At 40.0% G+C, this 25,086-nt stretch overlaps 1 protein-coding gene across 1 annotated transcript in view; it reads left to right on the forward strand.

The window, feature by feature from the left end:
• Positions 1–25,086, forward strand: part of TAB1 (TGF-beta activated kinase 1 (MAP3K7) binding protein 1) — a 105,798-nt gene that overhangs the window by 74,670 nt on the left and 6,042 nt on the right. Inside the window, exons 8-10 of the mRNA XM_053721277.1 lie at positions 4,290–4,434; positions 4,523–4,745; positions 4,862–5,012. Coding sequence (XP_053577252.1) covers positions 4,290–4,434; positions 4,523–4,745; positions 4,862–5,012 — 519 coding nt within the window. The remainder of the gene's footprint in view (positions 1–4,289; positions 4,435–4,522; positions 4,746–4,861; positions 5,013–25,086) is intronic.

Below are 25,086 nucleotides of genomic sequence, written 5' to 3' on the forward strand. Positions count from 1 at the left end.
GGCACCCTATAGTTTCTCCTTTTTTTCTCCTAACCGTCGGTCGAATGACTGGGGGGGCGGAGCCTGGGAGGGACTATATGGACAGCTTTTGCTGTGCTCTTTGCCATTTCCTGTTGGGGAAGAGAATATTCCCACAAGTTATGGATGACTGGAGGATGATGATCTTAGCATTTGTAACTAAGGTCCACTGCTGTTCCCACAGAAGCTGAGGAGTACAGGAAAACTTCAATGTGAGGAACTGTTTCTTGCTATTCAGCAATGAGGTATGTTCAGTCATATTTTCTGCAGAGACTGTGTTAACTCAGAAAGGCTGACAGTGTCCCCATTAGGGGAAGGGGAAGCAGTAATCCTAGTGTTATCAGAGGGTTTTACTAGCTTGTATAAAGGGTTAATTTTTTGTGGGCACTCAGTTTGTTATGTGAATTTGGGACAAACGTTTTTGTGTCAGGGAGTAACGTTTTCTGTTTTATGGGACATTTGCTTGAGGGTTCTTTGGGGTTGTTTATAACCCACATGGCTTTCAGGCAGGGTTTGTTAGTTTTGTGTAGGCCCCAGCAACATCGAGTGCGGTGGGCGGGGCCTACATTTACAAGCAGCAAGCAACTTCTCCTGAGGTCCTGAGAGTCTTCTGAGGGACTAATTGAAGCTTTAAACCCCATATTATCGCTTCCTAAGGGCAGGTAGGGCCACAGCAGAGCTGTGGCAAGGTGCTTTAGGTTTTTTTAACCGGTTTTAGACATATTTCAATCCGTTTTTTTCATTTGGGGGTTTATTGCTTATTAACTTGTGGTTCAATCCTTCTAAAGCTTAGTGGGTACACTGTTAAAATTTCAGAAAAAATGAAGCAATTTTAACCTGTTTTGCAGTTTGTGTATGCCTTTTTTTCTCTTAAAGGCACAGTACTGTTTTTGCAAATTGTGTTTTTTTTCATTAAATAAATTGTTTTCCAAGCTTGCTTGCTTTATTACTAGTCTGTTAAACATGTCTGACACTGAGGAAACTCATTGTTCAATTTGTTTAGAAGCCATTGTGGAACCCCTCTTGTACTGATATGTCTATAAATTGCAAACAGCATATTTTGACTTATAAAAGTTTGACATTAGATGATTCTCAGACAGAAGGAAATCAGGTTTTGCCATCTAGTTCTCCCCAAGTGTCACAACCAGTAACGCCCGCACAAGCGACGCCAAGTACTTCTAGTGCGTCTAATTCTTTCACCTTGCAAGATATGGCTTCAGTTTTGAATACTACCCTCACATAGGTTTTATCTAAGCTGCCTGGGTTGCAAGGGAAGCGCAGTAGCTCTGGGTTAAGAACAAATGCTGAGCCTTCTGACGCTTTAGTAGCCGTATCCGATATTCCCTCACAATGTTCTGAAGTAGGGATGAGGGATTTGCTGTCTGAGGGAGAGATTTCTGATTCAGGAAAGATGTTCTCTCAGACGGATTCAGATATGACGGCATTTAAATTTAAGCTAGAGCACCTCATTGCTCAGGGAGGTTTTAGCTACTCTGGATGATTGTGAGCCTATTGGAGTTCCAGAGAAATTGTGTAAAATGGACAAATATTTAGAGGTTCCTGTTTACACTGATGTGTTTCCGGTCCCTAAGAGGATTTCGGACATTGTTACTAAGGAGTGGGATAAACCAGGTATTCCGTTCTCTCCCCCTCCTGTTTTTAAGAAAATGTTTACCATTTCTGACACCATAAAGGACTCATGGCAGACGGTCCCTAAGGTGGAGGGAGCTATTTTTACCCTGGTTAAGCGTACAACTATACCTATTGAAGACAGCTGTGCTTTCATTTATCCTATGGATAAAAAATTAGAGGGTCTCCTAAAGAAATTTTTTGTTCATCAAGGTTTTCTTCTTCAACCTATAGCATGCATTATTCCTGTAACCACTGCAGCTGCCTTTTGGTTTGAGGCTCTAGAAGAGGCTCTTCAGATGGAGACCCCACTAGATGATATTTTGGACAGAATTAAGGCTCTTAAGTTGGCTAATTCTTTTATTACAGACGCCGCTTTTTCTTAAGGTAACCCTTCAATTTTTTATCCATTGGATCTGAAAAAGCACAACTGTCCTCAACCGGGATAGTGGTACGCTTTGCTAAAGTAGAAACTGCTCCCTCCACCTTAGGGACCGTCTGCCATAATTCCTGTGTAGTGGCGTCTATTGGAAACATTTTTCTAAATATAGGAGGTGGGGAAAAGGGCACACCGGGTCTATCCCACTCCTTGCTAATAATTTCTGTAAGCCTTTTAGGTATAGGAAAAACGTCAGTACACACCGGCACCGCATAGTATCTATCCAGCCTACACAATTTCTCTGGAATTGCAACTGTGTTACAGTCATTCAGAGCAGCTAATACCTCCCCAGAGCAGCTAATAGGGATTGAAGAAAGGATTATCAGCTAGTTCCCTAAAGGGACAGATATCTGCTCTGTCTATTTTGTTGCACATGTGTCTGGCAGATGTTCCAGACATTCAGGCTTTTTGTCAGGCTTTAGTTAGAATTAAGCCTGTGTTTAAACCTATTGCTCCGCCATGGAGTCTTAATTTAGTTCTTAGAGTTCTTCAGGGGGTTCCGTTTGAACCCATGCATTCCATAGATATTAAGCTTTTATCTTGGAAAGTTTTGTTCCTAGTTGCTATCTCTTCAGCTCGAAGAGTTTCTGAACTATCTGCATTACAATGTGACTCTCCTTATCTTGTGTTCCATGCTGATAAGGTGGTTTTGCGTACCAAGCCTGGTTTCCTACCTAAAGTTGTTACTAACAGGAATATCAATCAAGAAATTGTTGTACCTTCTCTGTGTCCTAATCCTTCTTGTAAGAAGGAACGTCTGTTGCACAACTTGGACGTGGTTCGTGCTTTGAAATTTTATTTGCAGGCAACCAAAGATTTTCGTCAAACATCTTCTTTGTTTGTTGTCTATTCTTGAAAGCGTAGGGGTCAAAAGGCTACTGCGACTTCTCTTTCCTTTTGGCTGAAAAGCATCACCCGTTTGGCTTATGAGACTGCTGAACAGCAGCCTCCTGAAAGGATTACAGCTCATTCTACTAGAGCGGTAGCTTCCACATGGGCTTTTAAAAATGATGCTTCTGTTGAACAGATTTGTAAGGCTGCGATTTGGTCGTCGCTTCATACCTTTTCAAAATTTTATAAATTTGATACTTTTGCTTCTTCGGAGGCTATTTTTGGGAGAAAGGTTTTGCAAGCAGTGGTGCCTTCCGTTTAGGTTCCTGTCTTGTCCCTCCCTTCATCCGTGTCCTAAAGCTTTGGTATTGGTATCCCACAAGTTAGGTTGAATCCGTGGACTCGGTACATCATGCAAAGGAAAACAAAATTTATGCTTACCTGATAAATTTCTTTCTTTTGCGATGTACCGAGTCCACGGCCCGCCCTGTCTATTCAAGACAGATAGTATTTATTTATGTAAACTTCAGTCACCTCTGCACCTTATAGTTTCTCCTTTTCTTCCTTGGCCTTCGGTCGAATGACTGGGGGGTGGAGTTAAGGGGGGAGCTATATAGACAGCTCTGCTGTGGTGCTCTCTTTGCTACTTCCTGTCAGGAAGGACAATATCCCACAAGTTAGTTAGGATGAATCCGTGGACTCGGTACATCGCAAAAGAAAGAAATTTATCAGGTAAGCATAAATTTAGTTTTTTGCAGCCACCAATTAGCACTAGCATTGCTGCTCCTGAGCCTACCTAAGTATGCTTTTTCAACAGCGTATACCAAGAGAACAAAGCAAAATGGACAACAGAAGTTGGAAAGTTTTATAAAATGTCGTGCTCTATTGGAATCATGAAAGAACATTTTTGTTGGTCAGTTTAGGATAACAAACTTTTAAGGCAGAGGGGCTAGGGGCATTTGGCACATGGTACTAGGGGTGAAGTTGTGAGAGGGGTGACAGTTTTATTCGGGGAATAAAGGGTTTAGTGTTTGGTGACACAGTCTGACATGGGAGAGACGATGTGATGATGTAAGTGATCATGTGCCTCTATGTATTATATAATCCTTCTATCCAAGTGCAGAAACTCTAATGTATTAACCCTGTGACCCCTCACTGCTTTACAAAACCAAAGCACCACAGTGCCTTTTAGCTTTATCTTTAGCGCCTTGTGGCTTTATCTTTAGCTTATATGCTCACTGCATCTTGGTCTCCTACAGCTGCTTTCAGTATTCTTCCTGCACTAAGCTTGGTATAAATTTGTCATCTGTACTTTTACAGTAAACCACCAATTTCTCCTCACAGTTTTTTCCCTCTTTATTAATGTGCACAGTGCTGCCAAATCCAAACCAGTCACAGCTGAACCAGAAATCCATGGCTGCCAGCTGCTGGACGGTGTCACTGGCTTCCTGGTGTTGATGTCTGAAGGATTATACAAGGCTCTGGAAGCCGCTCATGGTCCTGGACAGGCCAATCAGGTACTTGTTCTGTCTCCTGTCGTCCTGCTCTCTCTCTGCTTCTGTCCTCTCCTTCTAATTCTCACTTTTTTATCCTAACTTGGCGCAGGAAATAGCAGCAATGATTGCTACAGAGTTTGCCAAGCAGGTGACGCTAGATGACGTGGCTCAGGCCGTGGTGGAGAGGGTGAAGCGCATTCATCATGACACCTTTGTCAGTGGAGGAGAACGAGCTAAATATTGCTCCAAACACGAGGACATGACACTGCTTGTCCGGAACCTTGGCTACCCACTGGAGGAGATTAGCCAACCCACCCTCACTCCCACTCAGGGTATGACACTGTTACTGAGTATATGTAGGAAGGGTTTGTCATACCAGCTGTGTCCTGGGGGGTCTTTTTATCCTGGAGCAATTCTGGTATTTCATTATTTACATTATTTTTTCCAGGTGGTCGTATTTATCCTGTGTCTGTACCATATTCCAGTGCACAAAACACCAGTAAGACCAGCGTCACTCTGTCACTGGTGATGCCATCTCAGGGAACAATGGTCAACGGGACTCACAGCAGCTCTACACTGGATGGGACAACTCCCACAATGTAAGTATCAGTAATTCCCAACACCATTCACATTAGTAATTCCCAACACCGTAAGCATCAGTAATTCCCAACACGTAAGCATCAGTAATTCCCAACACCGTAAGCATCAGTAATTCCCAACAGCGTAAGCATTAGTAATTCCCAACACCATAAGCATCAGTAATTCCCAACACCATAAGTATCAGTAATTCCCAGTACTGTAAGCATCAGTAATTCCCGGTACTGTAAGTTTTCTTCTTAAAACGGGGAGAGTCCATAGCTGCATTCATTACTTTTGGGAAATACAGAACCTGGCCACCAGGAGGAGGCAAAGACACCCCAGCCAAAGGCTTAAATACCTCCCCCACTTCCCCATCCCCCAGTCGTTCTTTGCCTTTCGTCACAGGAGGTTGGCAGAGAAGTGTCAGAAGATTACGGAGTAGTCTCTTATGGAGGGTAGTACTCTTCGAGATGGGACTGGAGTTTTTAGTAGTCCTGTCAGCCTCTCAGTGAGGGCATGGATGAATGTTAGAGTCCGGAGATGCAGGGGAGTCTTTCTGCGAAACCATCCAGACTCATATTAACAGCTGCCTGCTTTCTTCACTCAAGTCCATGTTAGAAGCAACGCTACTATCTGTCAAACTTGAAGGACCGTGTTACTATTCCACGGTATAGATTTCGGTAAGATCGTTTAATTTTCCTTTTCATTGTGGGAATATATTGTAATGATAGAAGACAGGGTCTCAATAGGACTCCTTTATCTTCATGGAATCAAGGGTTAATATCTCCGGAGGGGGGTTATTGAACAGTAGGGGACTTTAATCATGTTTGTTTTGATTCTCTCTGCTTATGTGTAGAGATGTTGGGGCTCATGGCTATTACGGAACGTAAAAGTTATTTTGAGCTTCGCAGTTCTTGTAAGGATTTGCACAATTTTCCTTTGGCCTGCTTGTTGCACCTCGTGACCGAGCGTGGTCACGTTTTTGTTCTCCATTTCCGTATTCCTGACCGGCGATGGAGAGAATCTGTTTTCTCTATTTGTCTGGGTCATAGGAGGTGGTGAGTGCCCTTGGGGGTGTGAGGTGCCAGTTATTTTTTGTCCATAATTTAATCAGTCAGGCTATGGAGGAATACTGATTTCTTGGAGAAGGATTTCTCTGATTCAGATTCTATTACCTGCGTAGATTGTGGGGAGGCCCGGGTATTCCAGCTCAATAAATTATGTTCCGTATGCCGTAATAGAGTGCTCTCTTCTCTGAGGATTCTGTGTCCCGTGAGGTGCGTCCCCTAGAATATTCTGTTCCTACACAGGCAGTTGTCCCAAATACCGTTACCCCTTCTCCGGAAGGAGGTTTATTTCCACCAGAGGTTACTGCACGGTTTCACATGGCCATATCTTTGGCGTTGGCGCACTTACATCTTCCTGATTGCAAGCAAAGAGTTCATCCGTGTCCTCTTAACCTGGGTTTGTCAGGTGAGGGGTTGATTATTTTTGATCTTTCCTCTGGGGAAACGGTTTCCTCTGAGGCTTCAGGGGTGCAGCCTTCAGGGTTGGGGCCTTCGGATGCCCTGCTGGAGGTGAGCTTTGCCTTTAGATTCAGACTGGCGCGCCTGCGTGTACTACTGAGGCATGTGTTGGCGGCATTGGAGGATTCCGGTTCTGACTCGTCAGCGAATCCTCAGTCTTCTGAATCAGATGGCGAACAGCGCTAGACGAATGGAGGGATGGGGTTCCTACTCCTAATCGTCTCTTGTTTGTGTATCTAATCCCAGTTCTGAGCTCTTGAGGAATCCGGTCTCTGACAGGCTGGTCCTGTTCGTGTTTTCATTCCTTTTTGGCGTTCACCTACCGGTGCTGCCTACTTTCTTTTTGATCCAGTTAGGACGTGTTTTATTTCATAATTTTCAGAGCTCAAGACTGTTGTAGACTTTTACTTTGAAAAGTTTTTTTCCTTCTCTGGGATTTGATACTGGCGATTTTATGGTCGCGATTGATGTTGCTTTCATGTTCAAGCCTCAGAGCTTATTTGTCTATCGTTTGTCTGTTTATTTAGTCTAGCCCTGCTAGGGTTTAGAACTTGCAGTTAACCCTTGAACAGTTCTGTCGTACCCTGGACATCAGGCTGGTCCTGATTGGGTACTAGTTCTCTCTGTTCTTTTGAGGTTTAAATCAGACACATATCCTCGACAACAGGCTAGCCCTGTTTGGGTACTAGGTTTGTTTACTTCTTGTTTAGAGGTTATTTTCTTGTTTTCTATGAGCTATAGGAGGCCCTTCTATCCTAGATGTCAGGCTGGTCCTAGTTCATTTCGTACTGGTGGTGCGTCCGATGTTTGGTCACTCCTATGTGTCTTGTCCCTGCGTAGCTAGCATAGTTAGCTAGGATAACGAATCCTGCTATGGCAGTATATTTGTAGTTCCTGAGGTCCTTTGGACAGGAGCTAGGGTTCTCCCTTTCTTTTTCGGGGATAAGATGACTTCATGGAGATCTTCAGTACCTGGTGTAGAGGGTGATTAATTTTCCCTTCTATTGGAGCTCCATTGTGGATTGAATTGTCCTATTTTGGTTCTTATCTCCTTAGGCACTGCTTCCTTTCTGAAGATTGCTGTTTTTTTCGCTTCCCCTTGCCTTTTGGGGAAGGTCTTCCTATCATCTGGTTGAGGAGTCCTGGTGCTTAGGGACCGTTTTTTTCTTACAGTATCCTCTTTGGGATCCTATATACTTGGGGATCTGGGGGATTGTTATGCAGTCTCTTTTCCCGTTGCCTGACAGGAGTGTCAGGATGCTCATTCATTCATCAATTTTCCCTTCTATTGGAGCTCCATTGTGGATTGAATTGTCCTATTTTGGTTCTTATCTCCTTAGGCACTGCTTCCTTTCTGAAGATTGCTGTTTTTTTCGCTTCCCCTTGCCTTTTGGGGAAGGTCTTCCTATCATCTGGTTGAGGAGTCCTGGTGCTTAGGGACCGTTTTTTTCTTACAGTATCCTCTTTGGGATCCTATATACTTGGGGATCTGGGGGATTGTTATGCAGTCTCTTTTCCCGTTGCCTGACAGGAGTGTCAGGATGCTCATTCATTCATCAATTCCTTCCATGGGTTGATCCTGTTTGGATCTTTATTTAGAGACTGTCTTTTTCTGTCATTTTCTCTCAAACATTTAATTTCTGAGGTTTGAGTTCTGATCTTTTTTGGGTCCTACCTTTGTCTTCAGACTTTGTGGGTGTTATTCTTGAAGCCCTTTGGGACTGAGTGGTCAGTCACTGGGATACAGCATGAGAGACCCCATGAGGGCATGACAGTGGTTGCATCAACTCATGTGCAATTTAATTACGGAAGGGGTAACTTTGTGGTTGTTCTGCAAAGTTTCTTGACATTGATTCGGCTCCTGGTTCTGGGGGTCCGTTTTTTTAACCTAGTCCTTGTCTTTGACTTTGTATTTTGGTTACTCTGTTTTCTCCAACATAGGTGTGTCCGGTCCACGGCGTCATCCTTACTTGTGGGATATTCTCTTCCCCAACAGGAAATGGCAAAGAGCCCAGCAAAGCTGGTCACATGATCCCTCCTAGGCTCCGCCTACCTCAGTCATTCTCTTTGCCGTTGTACAGGCAACATCTCCACGGAGATGGCTTAGAGTTTTTTAGTGTTTAACTGTAGTTTTTATTATTCAATCAAGAGTTTGTTATTTTGAAATAGTGCTGGTATGTACTATTTACTCAGAAACAGAAAAGAGATGAAGATTTCTGTTTGTATGAGGAAAATGATTTTAGCAACCGTAACTAAAATCCATGGCTGTTCCACACAGGACTGTTGAGAGCAATTAACTTCAGTTGGGGGAACAGTGTGCAGTCTCTTGCTGCTTGAGGTATGACACATTCTAACAAGACGATGTAATGCTGGAAGCTGTCATTTTCCCTATGGGATCCGGTAAGCCATGTTTATTACGATTGTAAATAAGGGCTTCACAAGGGCTTATTAAGACTGTAGACTTTTCTGGGCTAAATCGATTCGTTATTAACACATATTTAGCCTTGAGGAATCATTTTATCTGGGTATTTTGATATAATAATATTGGCAGGCACTGTATTAGACACCTTATTTCTTAGGGGCTTTCCCAAAGCATAAACAGAGCCTCATTTTCGCGCCGGTGTGGCGCACTTGTTTTTGAGAGGCATGGCATGCAGTCGCATGTGAGAGGAGCTCTGATACTTAGAAAAGACTTTCTGAAGGCGTCATTTGGTATCGTATTCCCCTTTGGGTTTGGTTGGGTCTCAGCAAAGCAGATACCAGGGACTGTAAAGGGGTTAAAGTTTTAAAACGGCTCCGGTTCCGTTATTTTAAGGGTTAAAGCTTCCAAATTTGGTGTGCAATACTTTTAAGGCTTTAGGACACTGTGGTGAAAATTTGGTGAATTTTGAACAATTCCTTCATGTTTTTTCGCAATTGCAGTAATAAAGTGTGTTCAGTTTAAAATTTAAAGTGACAGTAACGGTTTTATTTTAAAACGTTTTTTGTACTTTATTATCAAGTTTATGCCTGTTTAACATGTCTGAACTACCAGATAGACTGTGTTCTGAATGTGGGGAAGCCAGAATTCCTATTCATTTAAATAAATGTGATTTATGTGATAATGACAATGATGCCCAAGATGATTCCTCAAGTGAGGGGAGTAAGCATGGTACTGCATCATTCCCTCCTTCGTCTACACGAGTCTTGCCCACTCAGGAGGCCCCTAGTACATCTAGCGCGCCAATTCTCCTTACTATGCAACAATTAACGGCTGTAATGGATAATTCTGTCAAAAACATTTTAGCCAAAATGAACCCTTGTCAGCGTAAGCGTGGCTGCTCTGTTTTAGTTACTGAAGAGCATGACGACGCTGATATTAATATCTCTGAAGGGCCCCTAACCCAATCTGAGGGGGCCAGGGAGGTTTTGTCTGAGGGAGAAATTACTGATTCAGGGAACATTTCTCAACAGGCTGAACCTGATGTGATTGCATTTAAATTTAAGTTGGAACATCTCCGCATTTTGCTTAAGGAGGTATTATCCACTCTGGATGATTGTGAAAAGTTGGTCATCCCAGAGAAACTATGTAAAATGGACAAGTTCCTAGAGGTGCCGGGGCTCCCAGAAGCTTTTCCTATACCCAAGCGGGTGGCGGACATTGTTAATAAAGAATGGGAAAGGCCCGGTATTCCTTTCGTCCCTCCCCCCATTTTTAAAAAATTGTTTCCTATGGTCGACCCCAGAAAGGACTTATGGCAGACAGTCCCCAAGGTCGAGGGAGCGGTTTCTACTTTAAACAAACGCACCACTATACCCATAGAGGATAGTTGTGCTTTCAAAGATCCTATGGATAAAAAATTAGAAGGTTTGCTTAAAAAGATGTTTGTTCAGCAGGGTTACCTTCTACAACCAATTTCATGCATTGTCCCTGTCGCTACAGCCGCATGTTTCTGGTTTGATGAACTGATAAAGGCGCTCGATAGTGATTCTCCTCCTTATGAGGAGATTATGGACAGAATCAATGCTCTCAAATTGGCTAATTCTTTCACCCTAGACGCCACTTTGCAATTGGCTAGGTTAGCGGCTAAGAATTCTGGGTTTGCTATTGTGGCGCGCAGAGCGCTTTGGTTGAAATCTTGGTCGGCTGATGCGTCTTCCAAGAACAAGCTACTAAACATTCCTTTCAAGGGGAAAACGCTGTTTGGCCCTGACTTGAAAGAGATTATCTCTGATATCACTGGGGGTAAGGGCCACGCCCTTCCTCAGGATCGGCCTTTCAAGGCAAAAAATAGACCTAATTTTCGTCCCTTTCGTAAAAACGGACCAGCCCAAAGTGCTACGTCCTCTAAGCAAGAGGGTAATACTTCTCAAGCCAAGCCAGCTTGGAGACCAATGCAAGGCTGGAACAAGGGAAAGCAGGCCAAGAAACCTGCCACTGCTACCAAGACAGCATGAAATATTGGCCCCCGATCCGGGACCGGATCTGGTGGGGGGCAGGCTCTCTCTCTTCGCTCAGGCTTGGGCAAGAGATGTTCTGGATCCTTGGGCGCTAGAAATAGTCTCCCAGGGTTATCTTCTGGAATTCAAGGGACTTCCCCCAAGGGGGAGGTTCCACAGGTCTCAGTTGTCTTCAGACCACATAAAGAGACAGGCGTTCTTACATTGTGTAGAAGACCTGTTAAAAATGGGAGTGATTCATCCTGTTCCATTAAGGGAACAAGGGATGGGGTTCTACTCCAATCTGTTCATAGTTCCCAAAAAAGAGGGAACGTTCAGACCAATCTTAGATCTCAAGATCTTAAACAAGTTTCTCAAGGTTCCATCGTTCAAGATGGAAACCATTCGAACTATTCTTCCTTCCATCCAGGAAGGTCAATTCATGACCACGGTGGATTTAAAGGATGCGTATCTACATATTCCTATCCACAAGGAACATCATCGGTTCCTAAGGTTCGCATTCCTGGACAAACATTACCAGTTCGTGGCGCTTCCTTTCGGATTAGCCACTGCTCCAAGGATTTTCACAAAGGTACTAGGGTCCCTTCTAGCGGTGCTAAGACCAAGGGGCATTGCAGTAGTACCTTACCTGGACGACATTCTGATTCAAGCGTCGTCCCTTCCTCAAGCAAAGGCTCACACGGACATTGTCCTGGCCTTTCTCAGATCTCACGGCTGGAAAGTGAACGTGGAAAAGAGTTCTCTATCCCCGTCAACAAGGGTTCCCTTCTTGGGAACAATTATAGACTCCTTAGAAATGAGGATTTTTCTAACAGAGGCCAGAAAAACAAAACTTCTAGACTCTTGTCGGATACTTCATTCCGTTCCTCTTCCTTCCATAGCTCAGTGCATGGAAGTGATCGGGTTGATGGTAGCGGCAATGGACATAGTTCCTTTTGCGCGCATTCATCTAAGACCATTACAACTGTGCATGCTCAGTCAGTGGAATGGGGACTATACAGACTTGTCTCCGAAGATACAAGTAAATCAGAGGACCAGAGACTCACTCCGTTGGTGGCTGTCCCTGGACAACCTGTCACAAGGGATGACATTCCGCAGACCGGAGTGGGTCATTGTCACGACCGACGCCAGTCTGATGGGCTGGGGCGCGGTCTGGGGATCCCTGAAAGCTCAGGGTCTTTGGTCTCGGGAAGAATCTCTTCTACCGATAAATATTCTGGAACTGAGAGCGATATTCAATGCTCTCAAGGCTTGGCCTCAGCTAGCGAGGACCAAGTTCATACGGTTTCAATCAGACAACATGACGACTGTTGCGTACATCAACCATCAGGGGGGAACAAGGAGTTCCCTAGCGATGGAAGAAGTGACCAAAATCATTCTATGGGCGGAGTCTCACTCCTGCCACCTGTCTGCTATCCACATCCCAGGAGTGGAAAATTGGGAAGCGGATTTTCTGAGTCGTCAGACATTGCATCCGGGGGAGTGGGAACTCCATCCGGAAATCTTTGCCCAAGTCACTCAGCTGTGGGGCATTCCAGACATGGATCTAATGGCCTCTCGTCAGAACTTCAAAGTTCCTTGCTACGGGTCCAGATCCAGGGATCCCAAGGCGGCTCTAGTGGATGCACTAGTAGCACCTTGGACCTTCAAACTAGCTTATGTGTTCCCGCCGTTTCCTCTCATCCCCAGGCTGGTAGCCAGGATCAATCAGGAGAGGGCGTCGGTGATCTTGATAGCTCCTGCGTGGCCACGCAGGACTTGGTATGCAGATCTGGTGAATATGTCATCGGCTCCACCTTGGAAGCTACCTTTGAGACGAGACCTTCTTGTTCAGGGTCCGTTCGAACATCCGAATCTGGTTTCACTCCAGCTGACTGCTTGGAGATTGAACGCTTGATTTTATCGAAGCGAGGATTCTCAGATTCTGTTATCGATACTCTTGTTCAGGCCAGAAAGCCTGTAACTAGAAAGATTTACCACAAGATTTGGAAAAAATATATCTGTTGGTGTGAATCTAAAGGATTCCCTTGGGACAAGGTTAAGATTCCTAGGATTCTATCCTTCCTTCAAGAAGGATTGGAAAAAGGATTATCTGCAAGTTCCCTGAAGGGACAGATTTCCGCCTTGTCGGTGTTACTTCACAAAAAGCTGGCAGCTGTGCCAGATGTTCAAGCCTTTGTTCAGGCTCTGGTTAGAATCAAGCCTGTTTACAAACCTTTGACTCCTCCTTGGAGTCTCAATTTAGTTCTTTCAGTTCTTCAGGGGGTTCCGTTTGAACCCTTGCATTCCGTTGATATTAAATTATTATCTTGGAAAGTTTTGTTTTTGGTGGCAATTTCTTCTGCTAGAAGAGTTTCAGAATTATCTGCTCTGCAGTGTTCTCCTCCTTATCTGGTGTTCCATGCAGATAAGGTGGTTTTGCGTACTAAACCTGGTTTTCTTCCGAAAGTTGTTTCTAACAAAAACATTAACCAGGAGATTATCGTACCTTCTCTGTGTCCGAAACCAGCTTCAAAGAAGGAACGTTTGTTGCACAATTTGGATGTTGTTCGCGCTCTAAAATTCTATTTAGATGCTACAAAGGATTTTAGACAAACATCTTCCTTGTTTGTTGTTTATTCCGGTAAAAGGAGAGGTCAAAAAGCAACTTCTACCTCTCTCTCTTTTTGGATTAAAAGCATCATCAGATTGGCTTACGAGACTGCCGGACGGCAGCCTCCCGAAAGAATCACAGCTCATTCCACTAGGGCTGTGGCTTCCACATGGGCCTTCAAGAACGAGGCTTCTGTTGATCAGATATGTAGGGCAGCGACTTGGTCTTCACTGCACACTTTTACCAAATTTTACAAGTTTGATACTTTTGCTTCTTCTGAGGCTATTTTTGGGAGAAAGGTTTTGCAAGCCATGGTGCCTTCCATTTAGGTGACCTGATTTGCTCCCTCCCTTCATCCGTGTCCTAAAGCTTTGGTATTGGTTCCCACAAGTAAGGATGACGCCGTGGACCGGACACACCTATGTTGGAGAAAACAGAATTTATGTTTACCTGATAAATTACTTTCTCCAACGGTGTGTCCGGTCCACGGCCCGCCCTGGTTTTTTTAATCAGGTCTGATATTTTATTTTCTTTAACTACAGTCACCACGGTACCATATGGTTTCTCCTATGCAAATATTCCTCCTTAACGTCGGTCGAATGACTGGGGTAGGCGGAGCCTAGGAGGGATCATGTAACCAGCTTTGCTGGGCTCTTTGCCATTTCCTGTTGGGGAAGAGAATATCCCACAAGTAAGGATGACGCCGTGGACCGGACACACCGTTGGAGAAAGTAATTTATCAGGTAAACATAAATTCTGTTTTCCAGATTTCCATAAACTTTGCATCTGTCCGGCGTCCGGTAGCAGGTTTGTTTTCCCGGCATTGGGGAAATCTCCTTGTTCCTACTGGGGCAGCTCTTCTTCTCTCTTTGGAAAAATGGAGGACGTTTTTCCTGGGAATTTCTCTACTGGAGTCTTCCTGGGTTTTTCTTCGATTTCCTTCTGGTCTACTGCGACTATCCAGTTGGCTCCTCCTGAGGTAATTTTTTCTCATCTGACTCTTGGAGTTCAGTGGGTCGAGGGTCTCTCTTTGCTGAGAGTACTTTCCCTTCGAGTTTATGAAGGCATCTGAGGATGGGTATCCTGAAACCAGAGCTAGTCTCTTTGGGTATCAGTGCCTTTTTCCTACTCTTTCCTTACGTAATCATGGAGGAAGATTCATCATCTGTTCTCCGGGCCTTGTCAATGCTGGGTATTTTTATTCCCCTTTTCTTTTTGGACCTTGCCAGTGGCTGCCGTTATGAATAAATACAAAAAGTGTGATAAATCAGCAGCGCCCAAAAACAACAAAGATCAGATATGTTCCCATAAACATATATAAAACAAATGTGAGCGAATAGTTGTGTATAAATAATCAAATATACAAGTGCAAAAACACAACAATAAATGTCCCACACTCTGGGTGGTGTGAGATAAACTCATATACATAAATGTCAATCAAACCGATATCAGGTGTGTGACCCAAAAAGTCCAAAGTTGATGGTATGGCAGCATAAGACTTCTTCCAAAAATGAAGGCAATTCAAACGTAGCAAATCTGTATAGAATACAATAAAGAAGAAGGCGCCAACATAGTGTGAATCTGTATTGAAAGTTGTTCACTCCCCACACATAAATGGTACTTACGAGAAGTAAAGCACTTGAGAAGTGCTACAACGACTTTCTGGAGCATTAACAGCTGTCCAGGTAGCTGGTCTCTCGTCCTCAAAGTGAGCTCCTAGTACTGTGTACGGTCTGCAGCCATTTGCAGCTTGAACCCTATCACCTGCTCCTTTCTCTCGCTGTGTAATGTGAGAGATGCCCAAACCAGGTGGGCTGGTAGCTATGATCGGATTTCAAGTGTTTGTTAAAATAACGATTCCTAAAACATATATCACTCAGCCGTGATCAGATATGGTTAAAAACAAATGTTTATTTCATAAACATATATCACAACGCGTTTCCCGGTCTACCTTGACCGCTTCCTCAGGTGAATAAACCATATCTAAACTGCACAGCTTTATATTTGCTAAACTCGGCGTTCAAGCCGAATTAGAGCGCATGCGTGAAGGAGTATACAATCCCCATAGTAAACAGGTGTGTGTATTACCCTTAGAACGATTGGTCATCGGAATGAAATAACAGACCAACCACAGAGTACTGTGGTGACACACCTCTAACGTATGTGTAAGTGTATAACCTTTAATTTCTGGTGTGCAGGTTTCTGCAAATAGCGTAATATCATTTAAAAGACTGTTGATTATTAGTTATTCCATGATAATATACATAAAATTACCAAAAGTGGCTATTTGTGTCTTAGCGTTACTAGCGTTGCTAGGTTATTAATGCGTGCGTTCTAGCATCTCATGGGGATAGTACTCCTTCATGCATTTACAAAAATTACTGTACTATATATCAGAAACAATGATTCCTAACTCCATGGTCTAAAATATACAAAATCTAATGCTGTATAAAAATATATATGTATATATACAAAATAATATAATGATATAATAATAAAAAATAATAAAATATTACCCCTAATAACAAAGATAAAAAATGCGAATACTCCTAAACATAAAGTAAATACCTATAAATAATGATGTTGCTCATTATATATACACAAAAATATTAGTCTATGTGTACTGTTGTTAATACAGATACCATCATGTAATAACGCTGTCCCACTCAAATTCTATCTCTGGGGTTTCGTAGTGAGATCTATACTTGTAGATGGTATATTATAATGTATCTGAACAGAGTCTATTAAATGGAAAACTACTACTAGGGAATAATTACTGATAATAAGAAAACCTATTAACTCATAACTAAATACGACTATGACCTAGTTAAATGCCGCCATATCAAGATTCTCATTCAGACCATATGGATTTAATGTTTTTAATTTCCAAATCCAGTACGTCTCTCTTTGTCTTAAGTCCATTAATCTATTTCTACCCCATTTGGATGAGATTTGTTCAATAGGAAAAATACTATATAGATCTGTCTGCCCCTCATGACAACAAACTCCATGTCTAGAGACACTATGTTTAATACACGATTTTTTCACATTTCTCATGTGTTCACCCCATCTTTTTTTCAGGGGTCTAGATGTTCTCCCTATATATTGTAAGCCACACTTGCATTCCAGTAAGTATATTACGAAAGAGGAATCACATGAAAAATAAGTTTTTATCTCAAATTCTTCTTTCGTAGAAAAAGACCTGAACTTATACTTATCTCCCTTTGTAAAATCACAAAGCCCACAGTTAGCTCTATTACATTTATAGAACCCTTTCTTATTAGACAGCCAATTTTTTGTCTTATGTTCACCATTTTTTCCAAATTTCTTCATCACTATTTTGCTAGGGGCAAGTTTATTTTTTAGAGTAGGTGCTCTTTTAAACGTACATGTGGGGTTTTCATCTAAAATGTTCCTTAATACCGGATCATTCAGTAGAATGTTCCAATGCTTGCGAACAATTCTCTTAATTTTATCATGGTTTGAGGTATATTTAGTTATAAATCTCAGATTGTTATTTTTATTCACTTTGTTCTTATTCGTGTCTATCTCATCTAAATTTTTACATTCTAAGTTTTCCTTCTCTTTTGTAGTTTTGAAGAATTCAGATCTATCTTTATTTCTAGCCTTTAAATAGCTCTCCTCTATTAGGTCCCCAGGATAATTCCTTTCAAAGAATCTCTTTTTTAGGATACCTGCTTGTTCGTCATATAGAGTTAAATTAGTACAATTTCTACGAATTCTAGAAAACTGATTGTATGGAATATTTCTCTTCCATGCCTTATAATGATTGCTTTTATAATTCAAGTAACTATTTGTATCCACTGTTTTAAAGTGGGTTTTGGTCACTATATGACCTACTTGGTCCCAATATAGTACCAAGTCCAAAAATTCAATACGATCTATATTAATATTATGAGTAAACTTAAGTCCCATGTTGTTTTCATTCAATGATTTAATAAAGTCTAGGGCCTTATCCTCTGAACCTTCCCAGATAAAAATAAGGTCATCTATAAAACGGCCATAGAACACCAGATTCGCCCCCAGAGGGGAACTATATATGTATCTTTCTTCAAACACCCCCATAAATAAATTTGCAAAGCTGGGGGCAAATCTGGTGCCCATGGCCGTTCCTTTGATCTGCAGAAAAAATTGTTCCTGATAAACAAAATAATTATGTTTCAACACAAATGAAATTGCTTCTAACAAAAATAATCTCTGTTTACTGGGTAAAAATTGATCTCTTTTCAAAAAAACATCTACAGCATCTATACCCAGATGGTGTTCTATATTTGAATAGAGAGCTGTCACGTCACAAGTGAACCAGATAAGTCTGCGTCCTGCCTTTTCTATTTTTGATATCTTAGCTATTAGATCTGGGGTGTCTTTGATATATGACGGAAGCCCCTTCACTATTTTCTTTAAGAATTGATCAATATATTCAGATAAGTTGCAGGTCAAACTCCCTATGCCCGAAATAATGGGCCTGCCCGGTGGATTATTGGTACACTTATGTATTTTCGGGAGGTGATAGTAATATGCTAGATTGGGTGACATAGGGACCAGATATTCTTTCTCCTTTTTTGTTAAGATCCCCTCTAGGAACCCTTTATCTACCATTTTAATTAACTGAATCATATAAGTTTTAGTAGGATTAAATGTGAGTTTTTTATAATAATTTTGATCTAAAAGGATCCTATTCGCTTCCTGTAAATAATCTGACATATTTTGCAAAACCACCCCTCCTCCTTTGTCCGCCTGCCTAATCACCAAGTTGTCTTTTTTGGCTAATCTTGACAAGGCTTTAATCTCATATAAATTCAGATTGGAGTTCCCCACTTTCTTCTCTAGTGCACTGAACTCCTCTAAAACGAGAGTTTGAAATAGAGAGATATATGGACTGTTCACTGGCGGGTTAAAATTAGATCTTAACATTAAATTTGAATGGATATAGTCATCAAATAATGCATTACATAACTCTTCTGGTTCATGATATACTATACTATTTGTTGGTCTTTCTGGCATATCATCAGTAATGATAGCCAATTGTGTTGTATTGTTGATTTTTTTATCACAAAAGTACTTTTGCATAGACAGTTTTCTTACAAACCGATTGAGATCTACGAACAATTCGAACAAATTATGTTCATTAGAGGGACAGAAGGATAGACCTCTATTTAATACGCACACTTCTTCGTTTGTGAGGTTGTGGCTTGAGAGATTGAAGATACCTTCTTTCATTATCTCAAATCTCTTCTTTTTGGCAGATTTACCTCTGCCTCTCCTGCCACGCTTGCGTATGATCTTTTTTGTGGTGTAAAAGTTCTTATATTTTCTATCTTTGGAGGAGCTCTCTCTAACTGCTTTAGACGTATGGGCATATGTCTCTGGTGTGTTAAATTGGGGCCTTGCTCTCTGTTTGACTGAAAATCCTGTGTATTTTGTGATCTCCAATCAGATTTTCTATTTGCCCCATTATACTGATCATAATACTGTTGTTTATTTCTATTTTGTGATGAATTTCTGTAGTATTCATCATTTCTATGTCTGTCCTCTCCAAACTGATTATGTCTGTTGTTAAAGAAATTTCTTGGTGAAGAGTAGTTATTACTATTAGGTCTCCTATTATTAGAATAACCCTCCTGATTGGTGTAGTTATTTCTGTCTCTCCATATATCAGGATTAATCCTAGAAGGACCTGGCGATTGATAGTCCGTCCTCAAATATTGATTATTACCCACATTTTTCTTTTTGTCTTTCGGTTTTTTATAGTTAACTTTAACCCATTTGTTATTGATATCTCCTTCTAGTTCTAAATTTTCCTTTTGTTCACCATTATTCTCATTGGAACTGACCTCCATATCATTATTTATTGCCGGTGTGTTATAGATACAGCCTTCTAAATAGTCTTTTTCATCTCTTGCTAATTTTTTAATTTTTAGCTTAATTAACTTCTTTTGAAATGTATCTGATCTATCTAGTACCTCTTTGTTTTTATTTATATAATCAGGGTTACTAGAAAATTTCCCTAATAACGTTTGCAATTTCTCAATTTCCAAACCTACATTGTTTAAGAGGGACTCTCTAAACTCAATTAATAAATCTATTAGTTTAAATGAACAAATAGTTAATTCGTTCTGCCAATTTTTGGTAAGATCTTCATCATGTGTAAAAGAACATAATTTACTAATCCTTAAACCTCTTGGTATGTGACCTTTATTTTTATATTTTTTTAAAGTGTCTATATCCCACCAATGTCTGTGTTCCTGTTTCAAAGCATCTTCTAATCTGTGAAATAATTGAACCATTATGAGTTCATCATCTCCTTTAGATGATACCTCTAAAGGGGTATCTAGATTGCTCAAAATTTGACGTGAATTAACTCTCTCCTCTTTACTTTGCATGGTGTCAAAATGAAAAGTGCACCCCTACAATATAAATGTGTGAATAAACTAATAGTGAAACTGCTATTCAACAGTATAAAAATAAAAAAAAAAAAATATACAATGTGTGTATAAGTCGCTAGCTGACCAGTGCCAAAAATATACGAATAAATACAAAAAGTGTGATAAATCAGCAGCGCCCAAAAACAACAAAGATCAGATATGTTCCCATAAACATATATAAAACAAATGTGAGCGAATAGTTGTGTATAAATAATCAAATATACAAGTGCAAAAACACAACAATAAATGTCCCACACTCTGGGTGGTGTGAGATAAACTCATATACATAAATGTCAATCAAACCGATATCAGGTGTGTGACCCAAAAAGTCCAAAGTTGATGGTATGGCAGCATAAGACTTCTTCCAAAAATGAAGGCAATTCAAACGTAGCAAATCTGTATAGAATACAATAAAGAAGAAGGCGCCAACATAGTGTGAATCTGTATTGAAAGTTGTTCACTCCCCACACATAAATGGTACTTACGAGAAGTAAAGCACTTGAGAAGTGCTACAACGACTTTCTGGAGCATTAACAGAAAAGTCGTTTACACATTACACAGCGAGAGAAAGGAGCAGGTGATAGGGTTCAAGCTGCAAATGGCTGCAGACCGTACACAGTACTAGGAGCTCACTTTGAGGACGAGAGACCAGCTACCTGGACAGCTGTTAATGCTCCAGAAAGTCGTTGTAGCACTTCTCAAGTGCTTTACTTCTCGTAAGTACCATTTATGTGTGGGGAGTGAACAACTTTCAATACAGATTCACACTATGTTGGCGCCTTCTTCTTTATTGTATTCTATACAGATTTGCTACGTTTGAATTGCCTTCATTTTTGGAAGAAGTCTTATGCTGCCATACCATCAACTTTGGACTTTTTGGGTCACACACCTGATATCGGTTTGATTGACATTTATGTATATGAGTTTATCTCACACCACCCAGAGTGTGGGACATTTATTGTTGTGTTTTTGCACTTGTATATTTGATTATTTATACACAACTATTCGCTCACATTTGTTTTATATATGTTTATGGGAACATATCTGATCTTTGTTGTTTTTGGGCGCTGCTGATTTATCACACTTTTTGTATTTATTCGTATATTTTTGGCACTGGTCAGCTAGCGACTTATACACACATTGTATATTTTTTTTTTTTTTATTTTTATACTGTTGAATAGCAGTTTCACTATTAGTTTATTCACACATTTATATTGTAGGGGTGCACTTTTCATTTTGACACCATGCAAAGTAAAGAGGAGAGAGTTAATTCACGTCAAATTTTGAGCAATCTAGATACCCCTTTAGAGGTATCATCTAAAGGAGATGATGAACTCATAATGGTTCAATTATTTCACAGATTAGAAGATGCTTTGAAACAGGAACACAGACATTGGTGGGATATAGACACTTTAAAAAAATATAAAAATAAAGGTCACATACCAAGAGGTTTAAGGATTAGTAAATTATGTTCTTTTACACATGATGAAGATCTTACCAAAAATTGGCAGAACGAATTAACTATTTGTTCATTTAAACTAATAGATTTATTAATTGAGTTTAGAGAGTCCCTCTTAAACAATGTAGGTTTGGAAATTGAGAAATTGCAAACGTTATTAGGGAAATTTTCTAGTAACCCTGATTATATAAATAAAAACAAAGAGGTACTAGATAGATCAGATACATTTCAAAAGAAGTTAATTAAGCTAAAAATTAAAAAATTAGCAAGAGATGAAAAAGACTATTTAGAAGGCTGTATCTATAACACACCGGCAATAAATAATGATATGGAGGTCAGTTCCAATGAGAATAATGGTGAACAAAAGGAAAATTTAGAACTAGAAGGAGATATCAATAACAAATGGGTTAAAGTTAACTATAAAAAACCGAAAGACAAAAAGAAAAATGTGGGTAATAATCAATATTTGAGGACGGACTATCAATCGCCAGGTCCTTCTAGGATTAATCCTGATATATGGAGAGACAGAAATAACTACACCAATCAGGAGGGTTATTCTAATAATAGGAGACCTAATAGTAATAACTACTCTTCACCAAGAAATTTCTTTAACAACAGACATAATCAGTTTGGAGAGGACAGACATAGAAATGATGAATACTACAGAAATTCATCACAAAATAGAAATAAACAACAGTATTATGATCAGTATAATGGGGCAAATAGAAAATCTGATTGGAGATCACAAAATACACAGGATTTTCAGTCAAACAGAGAGCAAGGCCCCAATTTAACACACCAGAGACATATGCCCATACGTCTAAAGCAGTTAGAGAGAGCTCCTCCAAAGATAGAAAATATAAGAACTTTTACACCACAAAAAAGATCATACGCAAGCGTGGCAGGAGAGGCAGAGGTAAATCTGCCAAAAAGAAGAGATTTGAGATAATGAAAGAAGGTATCTTCAATCTCTCAAGCCACAACCTCACAAACGAAGAAGTGTGCGTATTAAATAGAGGTCTATCCTTCTGTCCCTCTAATGAACATAATTTGTTCGAATTGTTCGTAGATCTCAATCGGTTTGTAAGAAAACTGTCTATGCAAAAGTACTTTTGTGATAAAAAAATCAACAATACAACACAATTGGCTATCATTACTGATGATATGCCAGAAAGACCAACAAATAGTATAGTATATCATGAACCAGAAGAGTTATGTAATGCATTATTTGATGACTATATCCATTCAAATTTAATGTTAAGATCTAATTTTAACCCGCCAGTGAACAGTCCATATATCTCTCTATTTCAAACTCTCGTTTTAGAGGAGTTCAGTGCACTAGAGAAGAAAGTGGGGAACTCCAATCTGAATTTATATGAGATTAAAGCCTTGTCAAGATTAGCCAAAAAAGACAACTTGGTGATTAGGCAGGCGGACAAAGGAGGAGGGGTGGTTTTGCAAAATATGTCAGATTATTTACAGGAAGCGAATAGGATCCTTTTAGATCAAAATTATTATAAAAAACTCACATTTAATCCTACTAAAACTTATATGATTCAGTTAATTAAAATGGTAGATAAAGGGTTCCTAGAGGGGATCTTAACAAAAAAGGAGAAAGAATATCTGGTCCCTATGTCACCCAATCTAGCATATTACTATCACCTCCCGAAAATACATAAGTGTACCAATAATCCACCGGGCAGGCCCATTATTTCGGGCATAGGGAGTTTGACCTGCAACTTATCTGAATATATTGATCAATTCTTAAAGAAAATAGTGAAGGGGCTTCCGTCATATATCAAAGACACCCCAGATCTAATAGCTAAGATATCAAAAATAGAAAAGGCAGGACGCAGACTTATCTGGTTCACTTGTGACGTGACAGCTCTCTATTCAAATATAGAACACCATCTGGGTATAGATGCTGTAGATGTTTTTTTTGAAAAGAGATCAATTTTTACCCAGTAAACAGAGATTATTTTTGTTAGAAGCAATTTCATTTGTGTTGAAACATAATTATTTTGTTTATCAGGAACAATTTTTTCTGCAGATCAAAGGAACGGCCATGGGCACCAGATTTGCCCCCAGCTTTGCAAATTTATTTATGGGGGTGTTTGAAGAAAGATACATATATAGTTCCCCTCTGGGGGCGAATCTGGTGTTCTATGGCCGTTTTATAGATGACCTTATTTTTATCTGGGAAGGTTCAGAGGATAAGGCCCTAGACTTTATTAAATCATTGAATGAAAACAACATGGGACTTAAGTTTACTCATAATATTAATATAGATCGTATTGAATTTTTGGACTTGGTACTATATTGGGACCAAGTAGGTCATATAGTGACCAAAACCCACTTTAAAACAGTGGATACAAATAGTTACTTGAATTATAAAAGCAATCATTATAAGGCATGGAAGAGAAATATTCCATACAATCAGTTTTCTAGAATTCGTAGAAATTGTACTAATTTAACTCTATATGACGAACAAGCAGGTATCCTAAAAAAGAGATTCTTTGAAAGGAATTATCCTGGGGACCTAATAGAGGAGAGCTATTTAAAGGCTAGAAATAAAGATAGATCTGAATTCTTCAAAACTACAAAAGAGAAGGAAAACTTAGAATGTAAAAATTTAGATGAGATAGACACGAATAAGAACAAAGTGAATAAAAATAACAATCTGAGATTTATAACTAAATATACCTCAAACCATGATAAAATTAAGAGAATTGTTCGCAAGCATTGGAACATTCTACTGAATGATCCGGTATTAAGGAACATTTTAGATGAAAACCCCACATGTACGTTTAAAAGAGCACCTACTCTAAAAAATAAACTTGCCCCTAGCAAAATAGTGATGAAGAAATTTGGAAAAAATGGTGAACATAAGACAAAAAATTGGCTGTCTAATAAGAAAGGGTTCTATAAATGTAATAGAGCTAACTGTGGGCTTTGTGATTTTACAAAGGGAGATAAGTATAAGTTCAGGTCTTTTTCTACGAAAGAAGAATTTGAGATAAAAACGTATTTTTCATGTGATTCCTCTTTCGTAATATACTTACTGGAATGCAAGTGTGGCTTACAATATATAGGGAGAACATCTAGACCCCTGAAAAAAAGATGGGGTGAACACATGAGAAATGTGAAAAAATCGTGTATTAAACATAGTGTCTCTAGACATGGAGTTTGTTGTCATGAGGGGCAGACAGATCTATATAGTATTTTTCCTATTGAACAAATCTCATCCAAATGGGGTAGAAATAGATTAATGGACTTAAGACAAAGAGAGACGTACTGGATTTGGAAATTAAAAACATTAAATCCATATGGTCTGAATGAGAATCTTGATATGGCGGCATTTAACTAGGTCATAGTCGTATTTAGTTATGAGTTAATAGGTTTTCTTATTATCAGTAATTATTCCCTAGTAGTAGTTTTCCATTTAATAGACTCTGTTCAGATACATTATAATATACCATCTACAAGTATAGATCTCACTACGAAACCCCAGAGATAGAATTTGAGTGGGACAGCGTTATTACATGATGGTATCTGTATTAACAACAGTACACATAGACTAATATTTTTGTGTATATATAATGAGCAACATCATTATTTATAGGTATTTAC

This window comes from Bombina bombina, chromosome 7, assembly GCF_027579735.1.
Source record: "Bombina bombina isolate aBomBom1 chromosome 7, aBomBom1.pri, whole genome shotgun sequence".
In the NCBI taxonomy this organism is placed as follows: Eukaryota; Metazoa; Chordata; class Amphibia; order Anura; family Bombinatoridae; genus Bombina; species Bombina bombina.